This window comes from Talpa europaea (assembly GCF_964194135.1).
Source record: "Talpa europaea genome assembly, chromosome: 8".
Taxonomy (NCBI): domain Eukaryota; kingdom Metazoa; phylum Chordata; class Mammalia; order Eulipotyphla; family Talpidae; genus Talpa; species Talpa europaea.
Genome location: NC_140075.1, coordinates 119,796,280 through 119,813,464, shown reverse-complemented (window position 1 = coordinate 119,813,464; position 17,185 = coordinate 119,796,280). Strand labels below are relative to the sequence as shown.

At 57.0% G+C, this 17,185-nt stretch overlaps 1 protein-coding gene across 1 annotated transcript in view; it reads right to left on the bottom strand.

Moving 5' to 3' along the window:
* ITPK1 (inositol-tetrakisphosphate 1-kinase) overlaps positions 1-17,185 on the bottom strand; it is a gene marked incomplete at its 5' end in the record, with an annotated part of 134,137 nt that overhangs the window by 23,868 nt on the left and 93,084 nt on the right. The window contains one exon of the mRNA XM_084241053.1: positions 8,864-8,981. Within this exon, the coding sequence (XP_084097179.1) occupies positions 8,864-8,981 (118 nt within the window). The remainder of the gene's footprint in view (positions 1-8,863; positions 8,982-17,185) is intronic.

Sequence of the window (17,185 nt, the reverse complement as noted above, 5' to 3'; positions counted from 1 at the left end):
GCCCTGGGGCGCGGATCTGTGTCGGCTTCAAAGGGGTGGGAACAACGGGTCCTGTGTCTCTTTAGATCCATTCGGGTCCTGTGTCTCTTTAGATCCATTCGAAGCCCCAAGGAGATGAGATGAAATTGAAACAACAGGGTTTGTTTGAGAGAGTAAAAGCTCCAGCCTTCAAACCTCATGCCCTGGGGCTGGTGACAACAGGGAGCACTAGTGACAGAAACCGTGGGAAGCCCGCTGGGGCCAGCCCCAGGGGGTTGGATGTGGCTGCATAGCCAGCAGGCGACAGGTGTGCGAGGTCCTGGGGTAGGTGCCCCGGCTTAGGTCCTTGGTCCCACCCTAGGCTGGTTGCCTCTCTGTGCCTCAGTTTCCACATTTGCAAGATGGGAATCACGGCAGCACCTACGCTAGGGACCGCAAGGAGGACTGAACCGGTCACGAGCGTCTCCTGCTGGTGTGGCTGGCGAGCACCAGCGGAGGCTTCGCTGCCAGCACAAGTCACAGTTGGCTCTGCTCCCCCTGGTCTGAGGTCTCCCCATGACCTGGGACCATCCTGAGCCGACGGGGTCCAGGACTCCCCAGGAGCTGACAGTGTAGTGTTCGGCACGCCGTCCGGCGAGCGGGGAGAGGAGCCGGCCTACGTGCACAGGCACCCCGGAGCCAGAAGAGATGCAGGCCGACAGGACTGGCCACAGAGAACCGGGCTCCTGCGAGGACAGGCTTCCCCAGGCAGGGCAGCGGGCGGCTCACACCCCTGCCCACCCAGCAAGCTCAGGGAAAGACGGGTCTGACACCTCAGAAGGTCCCGTGAGGACAGTGGGTGTGAGGGAGGGCCAGGGCTCCTTGCAAGAGGCCACTGTTGTCACCCAGCTCCCAATCTGGGTGACGGGGAGGCCTCGAGGGCACAGGAGCCTGCCCTGTGCTCCTCTGGGGACCCTGACGGGAGGTGGGGAAGAAGCAGCACTTCCTCATGTGGTCAGGCCTTCCAGAGCAGAGAGGTGAGGGCGGAGGGTGCAGGCCGGGCCTGGTGCCCCACCACCAGCTCCACACCCCTTCCCTGCTCGCGGGCGCAGGGCCTGGCTCCTTAGCCAGCATGTGAATCCTCCCAGTGGAGGCCCCGGCTGTACCTCCACCTCGCGCCACGCCCCACCATCATGCTCTGGACAAAGAGGCTTCACTCGCTTTCTCAAACAAGCTCCCACCTCTGGGAGCTGGCTCGGTACTGGCACCGGTGCCCTCAACATAAAGCTCTGCTTGGCATCTGTCTCCCTGGCAGGCCAGGAAGGCGATCTCGCTCGTCTGTTCACCCAGGGCCCATCCTAAGCTGGCAGCCCCGCAGCCCTGCACATCCATGCTCCATGGGAAGCTCGAGGCTTAACAACGTGGCTCCCCCTGCTAAGAGGTGGGCCCTACTGCCGCGCCCTTGGACATGGGCCTCACAGAAGTAGAGCAAGGCCAAAGAGGCTTTTTCTGGGACACACACCTCTGGGGCCTGAGCCACCACGAAGCCCAGCAGCCCGATGGGAAAACCTGCGGACCGAGTCCAGTCAAGATCCAGATTCACGAGCAAGACAAACGCCTGTTATGGTCTTACGCCACCGTTCTGGCTCTTCCCCTGACGGACGACCAGAGAGGCTTTCAGAAATGACACACAGCACCAAGCAGGAGGCTCCGAGGAAGGAGAGCTAGGCGGGCGCCAGGGGCGCACTCCAGGGGGCGGGGAGGCAGCCTCCAAGCACCTGTGGCCTTGGCTCCTGTGGGCTGGGAGCCAGGCCAAGGGGTAGAGAACAACTGTCACCCCCACAGGGCATGAAGGAAACTGAGGCCCTAGGGGCTCAAGTTCTGTCTTCAAGGTCACGTCACAGTACGAGGCGGGGGCACCGCATGAGCCCTGCCCTCTGCCCGATGTAGCTGACGGCCTGTTTCATCTCGAGGGCCCTAATAGCTGTTGGCACCTGTCGTTTCAACACCCAGGAGCAGAGGAGCCAGACACCAGCCCGGGCGGAGACACGGACATTCCTGAGTCCTGTTCCGGCTTGTGGAGACGGCTGCTGGGACCGTGGATTAACTCCGTGGCAGCTGCTTCCACTGATTTATGGCCCCTTCCGGCCCCAGGCAGACACTGCCCCCACTCAGCTCCAACTCCCAGAACACAGCAGCCTTTTCTGTTTTTAAGATGTTTTAAAAATAACGTTTGAAGTGCTCTCTCTGGCAGTACATATTCTAAAAGCAGAACAGAAAATATTAGCTTGGCCCCAGCACACAGTCCATATTTTTCAAGAAGACAATCTCCTTCATACGAAAAGGGCTGCAGCCACGTGGTAAGAAAAAAACCAGCAACCCCAACAGAAAAATGGGTGAATGGCATGAAAAGATTCGCACATACAAGAAAAGCAAAAGACCAATAAACATATGAATAGAAATTCCATCTTGCCGATAATGGAAGGAATGCAAATCGAGATAAGAGGGGGGGGGGATCATTTCCCAGCACAATTAGGAGTAAAATTTGTTCAAACTTTTTGAAGAACAACCCAGCCATATCTGCCAATGTGAAGAATGTTTATAATAATCTTTCACAGAGAAATTCCACCGCTAGGGATTAGTTTTACAGAAATATGCAAAAAGATCCATGTTTACCAAAGTCCAGTTAATTAAAAAAAAAAAAAATCAAACTGGAATGACCTTATGGGCCCAGTATAATCGAGCAAATGACAATCCCTTCATTCACAGGGGTCTGAAATACGCTGGCATTATCTAACAGGGTGGGGGTGACCTAAGCCCCCTCCCCTTTGTGGGTTGACATAGAAGGAAACAAGATATTAAGTGGGGAAAACAGGTAATAGGAGAACACATGGAATGTGACCTTTTTGTGTTTTAAATACAGATACACTTGTGACCGACTGCTGGAGAAGGGTCTAGAAGGATGGGTTCCAACCTGTAGGGCGGCTGGGGAAGTATGTCACCCGCATCAGAGGGAATTGGGGGTCATATCTGTCTCCTCGCTGAAGTGTCATGATTTCGTTAATATTTCTCCTTAGGAGTGGACACATCGGTGTATTTTATTGTCAGGGTGAAATTCAGTACCCTCCCCTGCTCTGGGAGGCTGAAGATGCACGTTGAGCACATTCAAGGCTCTGAGAAGTCCTGCAGCAAAAAAGAAAAATTTCAACACAACCCCCCTTTCCTTTAATCCTCACCGTTGCCTTTCTCTTTACTTGCAAATGATCGTGCAGGGGCTGGAGCCCTCCCGTGGCTTTCTGCCACCATGCCTGCTGGAAGGGGGCATGTTCGTTTTTTAAAAATCTATATAATGACCATTTGGCAAAGACCACAGTAGCCACCATTGTCCTCAAGAACCATCAACAGACGCTAAAAGAGCAGGCAAAAGCACGACGAGGAACGGGATGTCTGTCTCCTTATACTCGCCAGCTACAAAGTGAAAAACAGAAACCCGCAGTGGAAAGACGTGAGGGGCCCACTCTGCCCCAACGATCAGTTAGCCAGGCAGGAGATGCATCCACATCGCGGCCCCCCCAAGGGCAGGGAGCGTGCAGGGGACGGCCTGGCTGGGGCAGCACTCCCGCCACATGCAGCAACTTCCCCTAATCACGGAGAACATGGAGAAACCCCAGCTGGGGGAGAGCACAAGGGATCAGGGATCTTCCCCAGGGTCACGGCGTGGAAGACAAACAGACTGGTCCCGGGCCAGAAAAACGGTAGCAGTGCCTGGGACAGCAGGCCCATTAATTAACAGTCCTGCTGCTGCTGCTGGGAGTTTCCTGGTTTAGAGAACAAGCCGTGGTCACGCTAGTTACCGCCGGAGGCAGCCATGCAGAGGGGACGCGGGGAGCGGGTGCCGTCTTGGGCACTTTTTTCCCCACTGAGTCTAAAATAACTTTAAAAGTAAGTGAAACCACCCAGCACTTTACAATAAACCTGTAACGCGGACATACCGAGACAGCCAACAAAGAGATGACAAGACCCTGCACAGGCCACACGATGGCTCACCCTGAACGCTCCTTGCTTGGGGAAATACACCCAAACTGTCATTTACAAACATGGGACTGGCGCCGGGAAGGCTGACAGAGGGGCATATCCTGGGGGGAGGGCGACTCCTGGGGGTCCCAGAGGTCAGAGTCAAGGGTGCTAAACAGAAGTCAGGGACCCAGGGCCCACAGTGTCCTGGTCTGACCCACAAGACAGTGTCATCAAGGAGGATGGCGTGTACTGAGCATCTTCCCCTAAATGCACAACCATATTTAACCCTTGAACATCCCTGGGTGGAAGGGGCCGCTATCACGATGCCCCAGGTCACAGATGGGAAAACCGAGGCTCGGGGCAGTCCAAAAACTTGCCTAAATGCACACAGCTCGATGTGGGGAGAGGCTGAGAGTCCAGGCAACCCCAGACTCACTGGCTCTGCCTCTGAGGGCACAGCAGGGGCACGGGCCTTGAAAGGGCACAGGACAGGCCATTGGAAGCACTGAGTGGCCCTGGGTCAGTCCTACAACCTCCTGGGGTTATTGGGTGGGGCGGGGGCATCAAGAGCTCAAAACTCCTTTGCTTGGGCCCCACTAACCTCCTGGACTCCGGGCGCTGCTTCCCACCACCGACTTCTGCCACTGGCCCCCGCAACTAAAGCCCAGGAGCCTGGTGGGACCAAGGGGAGGGAGTGGTCTGATGCTGAACACCAACTTGGGGCGAATGGGACCACATCTCCCCAGTGGGGGTGATGGCAACCCGTCACGGACGAGCAGATGACTCAGAGGGCCCAGGGACTGGGGGCCGCAGAGGGCCGAGACGGATTAGCCCCGTCACTGGGTTGGTCAGCACCAAAGGCCCTGCCTTTCCACTGCAGCGCTGCGGCCCTCAGAACGGAGGGCACAGCTCTGACTCAGTCACTGCCCGGGGCCGACTCGCCACCGTCTGAGGCACAGCTGCCGTCTGAGTGGACACCAGAGGGCGCCAGGGGTGTGCCCACAGCCCCAGGGGCTCTGGGATCACTCCCCCCACAAAGCAGACACCCCCCACCATCTGCCCAGCATGAGCCCCTCTGTCAGGCTCAGGACATGGGGGTGGAGGAGGCAACACACACGGGGGCTGGAGCAGGCTTCGGCAGCTACTGGCTAAGAGCAGGCCCGACAGCGTGGGTTCAAATCCCAGTTCTGCTCCCGGGAGCTGTGTGGTGTGGCCTTGGCCGACTTACGCTGTGCCCTCCCGTGTCCCTGCTGCTACGTGGAGGTAAGGGCAGTGCCCTCTCCTGGGTCATCGTGAGGACTGAATCAGCCAACACGCACAAGTAAAGCTTCAGGCAGCGCCCGGCCGGTCCCGGGTCCTGACAGTGGACCCGGCGGGGAGAGTGAGCTGAGCGGCCACAGGGAGCGGGGCAGAGGGAGCGCCCTCGCCCACCACAGCCCTCCGCAGCCCTCCGCAGCCTCTGACCCGAACTGGGCCCACCCCAGCCCAGGTGGGCAGATGTTCTGTGGGGAGCTCTGAGGAAAGCCTCTGAGGACAGTGGTGTCTAGAAGACTCCATTTCAGGCCAGTTTTCAAACTGCGTCCAAGACGAGTGCAGATCAAATTCCCATAAAACCACAGGCAGGAAGGCCCCCTCCCCCAGGAGGTGGCCTCGGGACGGCCATCTGTCCCCTCTAGAGCTCCTGCGTGCGGGGTTCCAGGAGGCCCCTCCCCTGCAGTGTCATCGCCTCTGAAGGGCCTCTCGAGCCCCTTCCCCCGCGGCCCAGGCCCTTCACAGGACTGCCCCAGGGCCATGCCACCAGGCACAGCCCAGCTCCCTCACACTGGCTCCGCCAGCTCAGGAGACTCACTGGGCCTGGGGTGGCGCAGCCGGCCTGGGTCTTGGGGTTCCATCTCAAACTCCCAGCATCGCACAGCCAAGGGGGTGCCGGGGAGAGAAAGGGCCAGCAAACGTGTGGGGGCAGCAGAGGACACTCCACAGGCCACCACCCCGCCCCTCGGCCTGCACCAGGCCGTGCTTCTCCTCTGGGAGGCTTCTGAGCACCACGCTTGGCTTGGGCCCAAGTTCACTGCCCGCCGCACCTCTGCCTTAGGGTGTGGGTGCCACCCCACCCATAGTCACCGGCGCTGTGGGGGGCTGCTCAGCAAGCCTACCAACCGCACGCTGTTGTGAGTTGCTTGTGGAAGGGACTCGCTGCTTAGTGCACAGCTGGGGCCACACCTCTGGCCGGCCTAAAGGGAACAGTCGGTCCAAGTGTCTTTCACCCACAGATTTCCCAGACAGAAATACATTTCTCAGAAGGTGTGGGGGCAAACAACCAATTGTCCCCCAAAACTCATTCTCTCCCTCCTGCCATGGTGATAAACCTCCCCAAAAGTTAGCAGGGCACATGCTGCCCAGAAGAGAGACCACGTTCTGACTCCCTTGCAGCCCGGGAGGTGACTAAGTCCTGGCTCCTTGAGAACAGATCATTACATGGTAGCTTCCAGAATCTTCCCTTAAAGACACTAGGGCTGCTTCCTTCCAATGTTTAGAGCTTGGATGTGATGGCTGGAGCTCCGGCCACCACCTTGGACCAGGAGGGCCACAGGTATGGGGGCAAAACAGAAAAACGAGGATCCTGAAGAGCTTGGGTCCCTGCGCACCAGCACCACGTGGCCTTGCTCTGGATTTCAGAGGAGACGGAAACGAAGCTCTAGCTCGCCTAGGCCGCTGCTATTTTAGATCTCTGTTGTTGCGATAAGTTTTGAACTAACCAAATCTGAGGGGTTCCTCCCGCTGGCTCTGAATTTGAAGACAATGAGCTCTGAGGATGTCAACTGAGGATGTGGAACACCAAGGCTGCCCAGGGATTCAGACAGGCAGCTTGGGGCTCCAGGCAGCAGGCCTCCCCTGAGCCCCCTAGCTGATGCTTGCATGGAAACAGAGTACCTGAGCACATGAGAGCACGTGAACCCCCCCAACTCCAAGTGTACCCCCTGTTATTCCTGGAGGCCCTCCTTGTGCCCACGGCCCACCCCACTACAGGGCTGGGTCTTGGTCTCTCCCATCAGCAGCCTCCCCTCGGGCCTGGCTTCTCTGCAGCCACCCAGGGTGCCTAATGACAGGGAATCACCCTGCCAGGGGGATGGAGACAAAGAAGTTTCACCAAGCCCTGCCCCCCCCCCCACTACAAAAGCAGTGTCACTGGGACAGCTACAACTGTCTGAAGAACTGAAAGGGTAATTATGGCCATTTATACTATGCCTAAAGGGCTGCTTCCAGGAATAGCAGGCGTGGGGAGGGGAGCACTGGGGTGCACTCCCCAGGGAAAGTTCTCAACATCCTAAAGGGAGGCGGGAGGTGGGAGCCAGCAGAGGCCCAGCCCCTGCAGCTTCCGCAGCACCAACAGCCCCAGGGTGGGCAGGAAAAGGCTCCAGGAAGTCCTCGTCTCTGACTGCCCTCTGGAAGAATACCACCCAGCTCCAGCACAGATAAGCAAAACCCAGGGTGCAGCGGTCAGGGCCACATACACAACTCTGCTGGCCCAGGACCAAGCCCACCATTAGGGTTCAGTCAGCATGTTATTGCTGGATCTGGAGGGGACACCCCACTACCACCACTACCTCACCCCCATCCCCATCCCCAGCAGAAGGCTCCTACCCGATGACAGCTGGGTTTGAGGTTTCTCAGACCCAAGAGTGGGGTCTGTCTGACTCTCCCACTCGGGGCTGGCCTCTGGGCCCCCCACACACACTTGTGGCTGGGTGGGGGTCACTCTACAACAGGAGCCAGGTAATGGCCATCAGAACCTGCCTCCAGGTCAGATGCTGATCTGTCTCAGATGGACCCTCCTCTCCTTACCCACTAACTCACTTCCCAGACCGCCCACCAACGAAGTCCCTGATGGCACGAGGCTCCCCAAGTTCCCCATGCTCTGCAGGTGCTGCATAAGCACCCCACACTAACTGTGCCCTCTTTTGTGAGTTGCCGGGGAGAGGGTAAAGAGAAAGTGTGACGGCAATACCCAGTCGATGCCGCTCTTGTCACCCCGCACTTGTGCCCTGCAGACAGGTCGCTGCTGGTCCCAGGGGCCAAACCACGCAACCAAGCCACCCCGGTGCCATCAGCACACAAACAACATGAGGGGCCGAGTCACCATCCAGGTCAAGACCCAAGGCCACCCCTTTAAGGCCACACTCATGGTCTGGTGGCGGGAGCAGGAGCCTCTTCTCCTGCCCAGCTCCTAAGATGACCTCAAGGAGCCGGGTCCCGGCAGAGCCCTTGTCCTTGAGATTAAACAAGAGCCCTCAGCAGGGCACGCCTGGCCCAGGCGAGAGAAGGAGGCCCTTACTGTCAACACAAATCTTCCCTTCAAGCCCTTCTCACATAATCAAACACCCTGCAAAGGCCTTCGGAGCTGCCCTGCCCAGGGAGGTGGGGAGGATGAGTCCTCAGGGACAAGAGGCTGCAGCTGGCAGCAGAGGCGCCCGCAGCCAAGAGGGAGGCTCCCATCTGCAAAAACAACAGGCACCCCGAGAGGCCGGCCGCGGCACATATCTCCGCGCAGCTGATGCAGGCCTTTATTTCTCTGTTTCTCTCTCTGCCCGGTTACGTAACTCCACTCGCCCGCCTGGCCCTCAGCTCTTCACACACACACAGCCTCGTGTTAGGGGAACACTCCACCACCTCTCCACGGGCCCGAGACAACAAAACAAACTGTCCCTAAAGCAGCCTGCGCTTCTATTCCGCAGCCCTGCTGACCGCAGCAAGAGGAGAGGCCCTTCCCTTTCCCAGGGACATCAAGTGCTCCCTGCGTTGGGGGCTCAGGAAGACCAGACCCCTCCTCCTGTCCCAGCTGTGAGCCCCTCCCTTGCCGCCCCAGATGCCGAACCCCACGCGGGCCCACCTTTCATGTAGGCCTCGATCTTCCGGATGAGCTCATAGGACTTGGAGCGGTCGAGCAGGGTCCTGATGGCAGGAAGGGGGTCCAGGACGATAGTCTCGGGGTGGGCGTCAATGTATTCCTGAAGAGAAAACACACGCCTTCCGGTTAGGGGGGAGACGAGGGAGATAGGCCGGAGTTACCCCGGGCCCTCCCCGAGTCCACCCACTTCTTCCTCAGCCCCCACGTCTCCGTGGGCCTCACATGGTCTCGGGAGGTGGTTCTCACCACTGGCCTGTCCTCAGGAGAGGACAGGTGCCCCACGCTGGTCCAAGGCCGGGCAGCCTCGGGACACCTGCTGGAAATGTGAGCGGAGCACACCACCTCCCAAGCCGAGGAGAAGGGAGGCAGAGGCTGGGCCGCTGGGAGCAGCTGCCTGGGATCGGAAGGAGGCGCCTGACAGAGCCAAACACAAAATGGAGTCCAACCAAGCAAAGGAGGGCAACTGCCTCTGGACAGCTCATTTGAGCACCAAACCCTCACCTGGGGAAGCCTCACCTGGGGAAGCCTCACCTGGGGAAGCCTCACCTGAAACCAGTCTGTCCCAAGTGTCAGGTGAGCTGGAGGCGCGTGGCCCAGCACCCTGTGCTGACGAGGGCTCGTCAGAGGCCCGAGGGGAGGCCCCACCCCATGGCAGCCCGGCCCTGAGTGCTCTCTGCAGCACGAGCTCGTTCAATACCCACGGTGAGCACACGGAAAATGCAAGAGCAACTGTGACACAATCAGCCTTTGAGGAAGTTACACTCTTCTGGGGTAAACGACACTAACACACTCAGGGAACAAGAACCTGCCTCCTGCCACAGAGCTCCCAGAGGACAGCGAAGTGTTTCTAGGAAAGAGGAAAGGGGCTGTTGTGCCACCACCCAGGCGGGTGGGTTCACTGTTGATTCACACAGACAAAAAGAGAATTCTGGAGCCTTTGGTATCTCTCAGAGGCCTATAATGCTGAATCAGGGGACCGGACACAGGCAGAGCAGCAGGCAGGGAGGCAGCAACTGAGCAGGGCTGAGGAGCCCTTGTTATCGCTCACTGCTGGGCCCTGGTGTCTGTATTTACGACCCTCGACCCAGGCCCAAGCAGCTCTGCAGGTAAAGCAACCGAGGGGGGATGCAAGACTGCAGGGGTCATCACACTAACTGTAAAAATTGAGAATTTCACAGTAGCAGAATCAGGACTTCCATATTTTATATAACTTCTTTTGTTATTATTAAAGCAATATTATACCAAAAATTAGAAAGACTATAATAGAGTGATATGTTAGAGTTGAAAGATTCTAAGAATCTTTCTGCTGACTAAACCAGGCCAGCAATTCTAGCTGAGTTGGGACCAGCGGGAGGGCCTGGAACACTCCATCCCCAGAGGAAACCTGACAACAGTCTTTTTTTTCCCCTCAATATAATTTATTTATATATATTTACATCATTGCTCATTTTTGTACAGTGTGTGCTTTCTCCTCTCAGGTGTAATCCCCCTAGAATTTTCACCGCCAAGTCATCCCTGCACCATCACTATAGTCCCTTGTGCTCTTCCAGCCCCTGTTTTGAACTTCTCCTGTTCCACCCCCGCAAAGTGTCTCTGATTTATAGTTGCCTGTTAATTTCGTTGTTTTTTATTATTATATCCCCCCCCACCCCGATCCCTTACTTGGTTCCCCTATATTCCTGGCAACAGTCTTTACAGATGGGCTCATGTCAAAATGAGGTCCCTCCGGGTTAGGATGGACCCCAATCCATTAGCTGGTGTCTTCAAGGGTCGAGGAGGTCCTGAGAGGACAGACAGCGACGGCAGGGAAGCAGCTACAGCGCAAGGGTCCTGGGGAGACACCAGCCCTACGACACCTAGACTTTAGACTCCAGCCTCATGACTTAACTGTGAGAGAATAAATTTCTGTTGTTGTTAAGTTACCCCTCCTGGTGCTTTGCTGCCTCGGCCCCAGGGACTGAACACACCCTCCGCGCCACCCTCCCGCCCACCCACCCGATCTTCTGCGAGGTCAGCAAAGGCCAGGGAGAAAAAAGCCATAATGCCTCTTTTCTAGTAAATCTTATCAACAAAAAGAAAGCTCCACTTGGAATTTTTCTTTTTTTCAGTGAGCCTATTTTGGTTCCTACTAATCATTTTTAAGAGCTCTTAACACAAAAGCCAGAGATTGTATCTACTTCTCCGAAACCTGCTTCCCTTGAATTTTATGCCAGAGTATCTGGTTCTGGGCACATTTGTGTCTTTCTCTGAACGTTTAAAAAAAGTTCTCCACCCCTAAGGCTGGTCAGTACACACTTTGGGGGGGGGGGGGCTCTTGTTCTCACTCCCATGAGCTCCGAGGGGGCTGCGGGCTCTCACCCCTCAGAGATTCTCTCCCGACACACATTCTTTGGACCTAAACCTCCTCCCTCCTCCCTCTCCCTCCTCCCGAGACAGGGCTGTCAGCGAGTCGGCTCAGGGACTGGAGGCTGCCCTGGGAGAATGAATGGGCAGCTGATATGGGAGAGCCATGTTTGCCACCCACAGGGGACATGGGGACAAGCTGAGAGGCGTCCTTAAGGGAGGTTTATCCAGAGCCGCGCTCAGGTCAAGCAGCAGCCCAGATCCCCCCAGCCCGAACTCCTGCCTCGGCCTCCCCTGAGGGCCAGCACCTCTCCTTTGCAGGCTCCCCATCAAGGTGTCGCCTTGGGCAACCCCCTGGGCTTCTCTGCACCTTGCTTTCCTCATCCATGGACCAGCATTTGCAGAGACCAAACTCATGGCCGCATGTGCGGGGCTGCTCCAGACCGGGATGGACAGCCCCTGGGGAAATGCCCCCTTCAAAAAGGAGGTAGATCAGAGACGCATGTCTGACGGGCTGGCTCGACCTGACTCTCCCCAACAGCTGAGTCTCCTGAAACACGGACATGCTCCTCCTTTGCCCCCAAAACACCCCGGTTGCCACCACCCATCCGTTCGTGACAGAGCGCCGCCTGGTCGCCCAGTAACACAAAGCCGGGTCTGATTCCACTTGTATGCAGGAGGGCAGTGACCTTTCAAGAGAGAACTCAGAGTCATTAAGACATGAATTTAAGCCAGCTCCATGAGCGAAACCGCTAGAAGAAACCAAAGGGGAAAATATCTGACAAGCAGGCGCCAACAAGCTTTTGACCCGGGATGAAAGCCCCCGTATTAACAGGAGAATTATTCCTAAATACGATCTCTTTGGGGACAAGGACAGAGAGGGTAAAGAAAGAGGTTTTCCAATCACCCCGCTACCCACAAGTGGATTTTCTTCCAAGCCTTTCAGCTTATCTATTGTACCGCAGGCCTCATGCATTTTTCACAAGTCTCTTAGAATTACCAAACAAATCGCTGGAAGGGCGAGTGCCCTGGACCATTTTATCACCGCTCCGAGGGAGAAAGGCCCAGCCCATCTCCATGGCAGGTGGGGAGCACGGTTCCTCTAGAGGATCTGCTGCCGAACACCTAGAGAGGGACCCTGGCCATTAACCAGGGGAAACCCCGCTTCCCAGACTGAAACGGGGGGAAGGAAACACAGAGCCAGGGGGGCAGGGCCGGGGGAGGGTGGGAGGATGCAGACTGTTGTTAGACGGGACAAAGGGGCAGAGCCTGGCCAGATGGCCGCCGGCCCCAGGGGAGGATGATGTCAAGACAGGCCCTGGGCCCTCTGTGGGGCTGGGGGTGAGGTTTCCCCACCGAGCATCTGAGCCAAATGAGGGGCCGAGATGAACACCCCAAACGTAACAGATGAACACAAAGAGATACGTTTCCTCTGCAGGTCCACTTACAGACAGGACATGCGCAGGGAGTGAAACAGACAGAAAAGGCAGGCAGAGATCTCGAGTTCAAATCCGAGCTCTGCCAGTCCATGTCCTGCTCCCTCATGCGCAAAACGAACATTCTGAATAAAATCTACCTTGGGGGGCTCGGTGGGCAACAAGGAAATGAGGAAATGAAAAGAGCTGAAAAACATAAAAAGCAAAGAAAAATCTTGGAGCCACAGCACACGGACTCTCGGGCCAAACCTGGCCGAGGTCTCCAAGCTCCTCCTGGCCGGCCCAAGCAGGACACAGGCCCCGGCAGCCCAGGCTCCAGGGGGTGCCCCGTGGATGGCACAGGCCCTGACAGAGCCCCTGTGCCCAAGACCATCCACCGGCCTGCTCCTGCAGGGAAGCAGGGGAGGCGCCCTCTCATAGCACCCACCCTGGACTCTCAAGAGGTAATGAGGCCCCTAGTCACCCCCCCAGCCACCGCGGGTCCCTTTGTAAAGTGGTGATTTATAGATAAGTATGTCCAGGGTTTGCTTCACTATAACCAGGTGCAGAGGGGTGAACAGCTGAGGCCTGGGTGAAATGAGAGGAGTTGTGAGCTGCTTGGTGAAGTTGCTGGTGGGGCCGCGGAAGGGCACTGCAGCATTCTCAAGCATGTTTAACTTTTTCATAACAAAAAGTTTTGGGGGAAACTGGGGGGACAGGAGAGTAACCAGGTCCTGCCTTTTTACAGCCTGGCAGACCCCCAGTTGCGCCAAAAATGAATTTAAACCCCAACACCATCTTTCAGGAAGGAGCAAGCAGCAGCAACCCAGATGGGAAACACCAGGGAATAGTAAATTATGGTGAAGAGGGTAATCAAAATAATCGCGATTGATAACATTCCAAAATGACAGCAACTGCCCCTTGCCCGGGACTCACTGCATAAGGCGGGTTTCAGGTGCCATTTCTTTGCATATAAAAGCCCTGTGAGGTCAGAGAGAAAACTATAAAACCCTTAGAAGAAAATCCTGGCATAAATCTACACGACCTTGGATCACACAGTGGTTTCTTGGCTGCAACGCCAAAAACGCAGGCAGGAAAAGCATAATGAAGTGGAGATCAACATTGGGGCCTTTTGTGAGTTGAGGACGCCCAGCTCAGAGCTGGGGCGCTGGGTGAGGACCGGATGGGCTCCCCTCTCACATGCTCCCCTGCGGCCTCCCGCTCCCTCCCTTGCAGGCTTCGAAGCTGCCCCCTGTGCTGTGTGCTGAGAGCCCCCTCTGCACCGCCCTCTAACTGCTGTGCCAGGTCTGAAGGCCGAGGAGCGAGGAGCCATGGAACGCCCTGGGGGAGGAGGAGCTGGCCCGGAGGAAGGGGCAGCACACACAAGCTGGAAGCCCCTTCTCCCCGCTGGCCTCGGCTTTCTCCCCTATAAAGAGGGCCCGCTGTGTGGAGGTGACAAGCAGCTGGAGGCCAGCAGACCTGGGTCAAATCCCGCCTTCCCCACTTGTGACCCTGAGACCGGCGCCAGCCTCCGTCTGCAACTGTGCACCAGTCCACGGGCGGGCCTAGAACAGGAGCGAGGACCTGGGCCCGAGGCTGAGAAGATGGGAGTGGCCCAGGCCTCCGCAGAAGGAGCAGAGTCTCCTGCCAGGGAGGCAGCCATGCTGGGAAGCCTCCAGCAAGAAAAATGAAACCCGTCACTACAGCAATAAGGGCGTGGATTCTGCTGCCACCCGAGGGACACAGAGCCTTCCCCAGTCACACCTCTGATGAGACCACAGCTCTGGCCAGGACCTGGCTGCGGCTGGAGGTCTGTGAAGCAGAAAGCCCTGCTAGGCTACGTCTGGCGGATAGGATGGCAAACTACGTCCTTTTAAGTTGCTACGTTTGTGGTGGCTTGTCATGCAGCATTGGAAAGGAACGCAGAGCCCACTGAGGTCGCTGGGCATGTGCTTATGCTTAGGAAGGAGGTACAGATGCTGGGGAGGTCGGGGCTGCTGAGAGAGGAAGAAAAAAGAAAAAGAGGCATGGGGCGGGCAGGGTGCCAGGCAGTGCCCAGTGGGAGGAAGGGCAGGAAGTGGTGGGGTGGGGTGGGGCGGGGAAAGGCAGGGCAGGGAGCCTGTGAGTAACCTCTGGGGAGCAGCACTGCCTGCCGCTCAATGGAGCACTGAGGACATGGGGTCTCTGGTTTGTGAAAATTCAGCACATTGCACATGGACGCTCTCCTATGTGTGTGTTCCATCTCGATTAAAAAGAAAGCGAGCAAGAACCGACTAGACAGCAAGGTCCTAGTTAGTGCCAGTGCCGCCCACAGTGTGGCCTGCTAGGCGGAGTAAACTGAGGATGGAAAATGGGGCACAACTCCATCATGTCTGCCCCACCTGCCCACCCCAGCCGAGGGCACGGGTAAGGCAGCCAGCACAGGGGACGGTAACCCCAGCAGGACCTCAGAATCCTGGCCATCACCTGGTTCTGCAGCAGACAAGTGTCAGCACTCAGGTGAGGCCACGGATCCAGCGGTCAGGCTGTGCGTGCTCCAGGTAACACTCAGCCACCCAGCAAGTGCTGGGCAAGAACTGCAGTGGCTTCTGCGGCCGTGAACATCACTCCCAGGGGCCTCGATGGAAAAGGAGGTGACCTTGGCTTACTCACCAGAATCTCACCCCTGCTCTTCCTGAGAACCTGGCCCAAGCCAGGCCTTCCAGCTGAGGCACAAAGGCTGGCCTTTAAATTCACTCCTTCTACCCCAAGTGGTAGGCAGAAGCCAGGAAGCTTCTAATTCCTAAGGTCCTGATACCATGATGGGGGTCCTGGCAAGATTCTAGGATGCTGTTACTATTAATAATTACAATAATGGCGATGACAGCAGCTAATTTTTCCCAAACACTCACCAAGTACAGTACAATATTACATAGTTTATAGGAACTGACATGTTTATTCCTCAGTAACACTACGCAGTAGGTCCCAGGGGACAGATACTAGGGACACTGAGACTCGGAATACCCCCGAGCCTTGCCCACACTCCTGCAGTTAAGGGCGGCCAAGATGGGACCTGCCCCCAGGCCGTGTGGCTCCAGGGCCCTCTGTGTCTCCAGGGCCCGTGTGGCTCCAGGCACCGAAGGAACACCTGGCTAAATGAAAAGGACCTCGATTCCTGCCAGGGCCAAGGCTCTGCAGGGGCATTCTTTTAAAATTTATATTAAAAAGAGAAAAGTACACCCTTCTCAGGTTCCGCAAACCTCGCCTGTTCCCCTGGGGGCTCCGGCCTAGACCAGGCGGCACAAGGCAAAGCCCCCAGGAAAGAGAGGCAGGGAGGGTCTGCAATGCCCTTTCCCAGGTCGCAGTCACAGATGGTCAGACCTGGCAAGACCCCAGGGTCCCCCAGTTCAGCCAGTCCCTTCAAAAAGAGGAGCAAACTAGCCCAAGGTCACACAGTCAGGTGGCAGAGCCGAGACTTCAGGCCCATCTGCTCCTCCCCACCCCACACCCTGGTTCACTCTTCTCCAACGCCCCCCCCAACACACACACACACACACACACACACACACACAACCCTGGCCCTGCATTTCTGCATCTGAGCCCAACTCTGAGCAAACAAAGGACATGACCGATGCCAGGGTCCACCTCGGCATCTGTGAGGTCACGTGCAGGGCCCTCGGCAGCCCCCGAGCAGGCCTTTGCTGGAGGCACAAGAGCGCCTCAAGTAAGGAGTCCCACAGAGGGAGGCCAACAGAAGACCGGGTGTCACGCATAATCACACCCTTGGAGACACATATTGCCTCCAAGAAAGCAGAACCCGTCCCTGGGGGTCAGCTCCACTTGAGGGTAAGGCAGTGGGCCACAGTGAGCAGAGGCCTTTGGGAGGACTACTGCTGCCTTGAAATCCACTGCGGATGGACATGAAATAACCACGGTCAGGGCCACAGGCTCCCCAGGCACCACCCAGAATACCCGGCTTTTCCTACAGCTTAGAGATGACCACACGCTCCATTGTCCTCGGAATCCATAGTAGGCCCAGGTACCGTGAGCTAACAGGACATGCTCGGCAGCCAACCCTAGCTAAATGCTGCTCTCCAAGAACAGGCTGAGGGTCTGAAGGGTCGCTAGGACTGGCATAGGACTGTGGGGGAGATTCGTGTAGCTTGGGTGTAGGCAGGCTCCCAGGAGTCAACTGAGGCCGCATCGGCATCCAGTAGACACCAAGGGCAGCCTCGCGGGTGCAGGTCTCAGAGTCGACCACGGATTGTACAGTGGTCGACTGTGCCCCAGGCCTAGACGGTCAGCAGCAACTGCTGCTTTCTAGTCACCTGCAGGTCGCCCCTTCCAGCCCAGCCACACCAGGCGAGTCCCAAGCCCAGTACGAGAGCCTCCAGCATTGCGAAAGTTAAGGCAAAGGGAGAGTCAAGAAATGTGGGTCAAATCCTAGAACTGCCACCAACATCATGCGTCCTCTGACAGTCACTGAAGCTACTTTACGTCCATTTTCTCATCTATAAAACGAGCATCAGAATAACCCACCACGTCCACACCGGGGAGCCACTGTGGC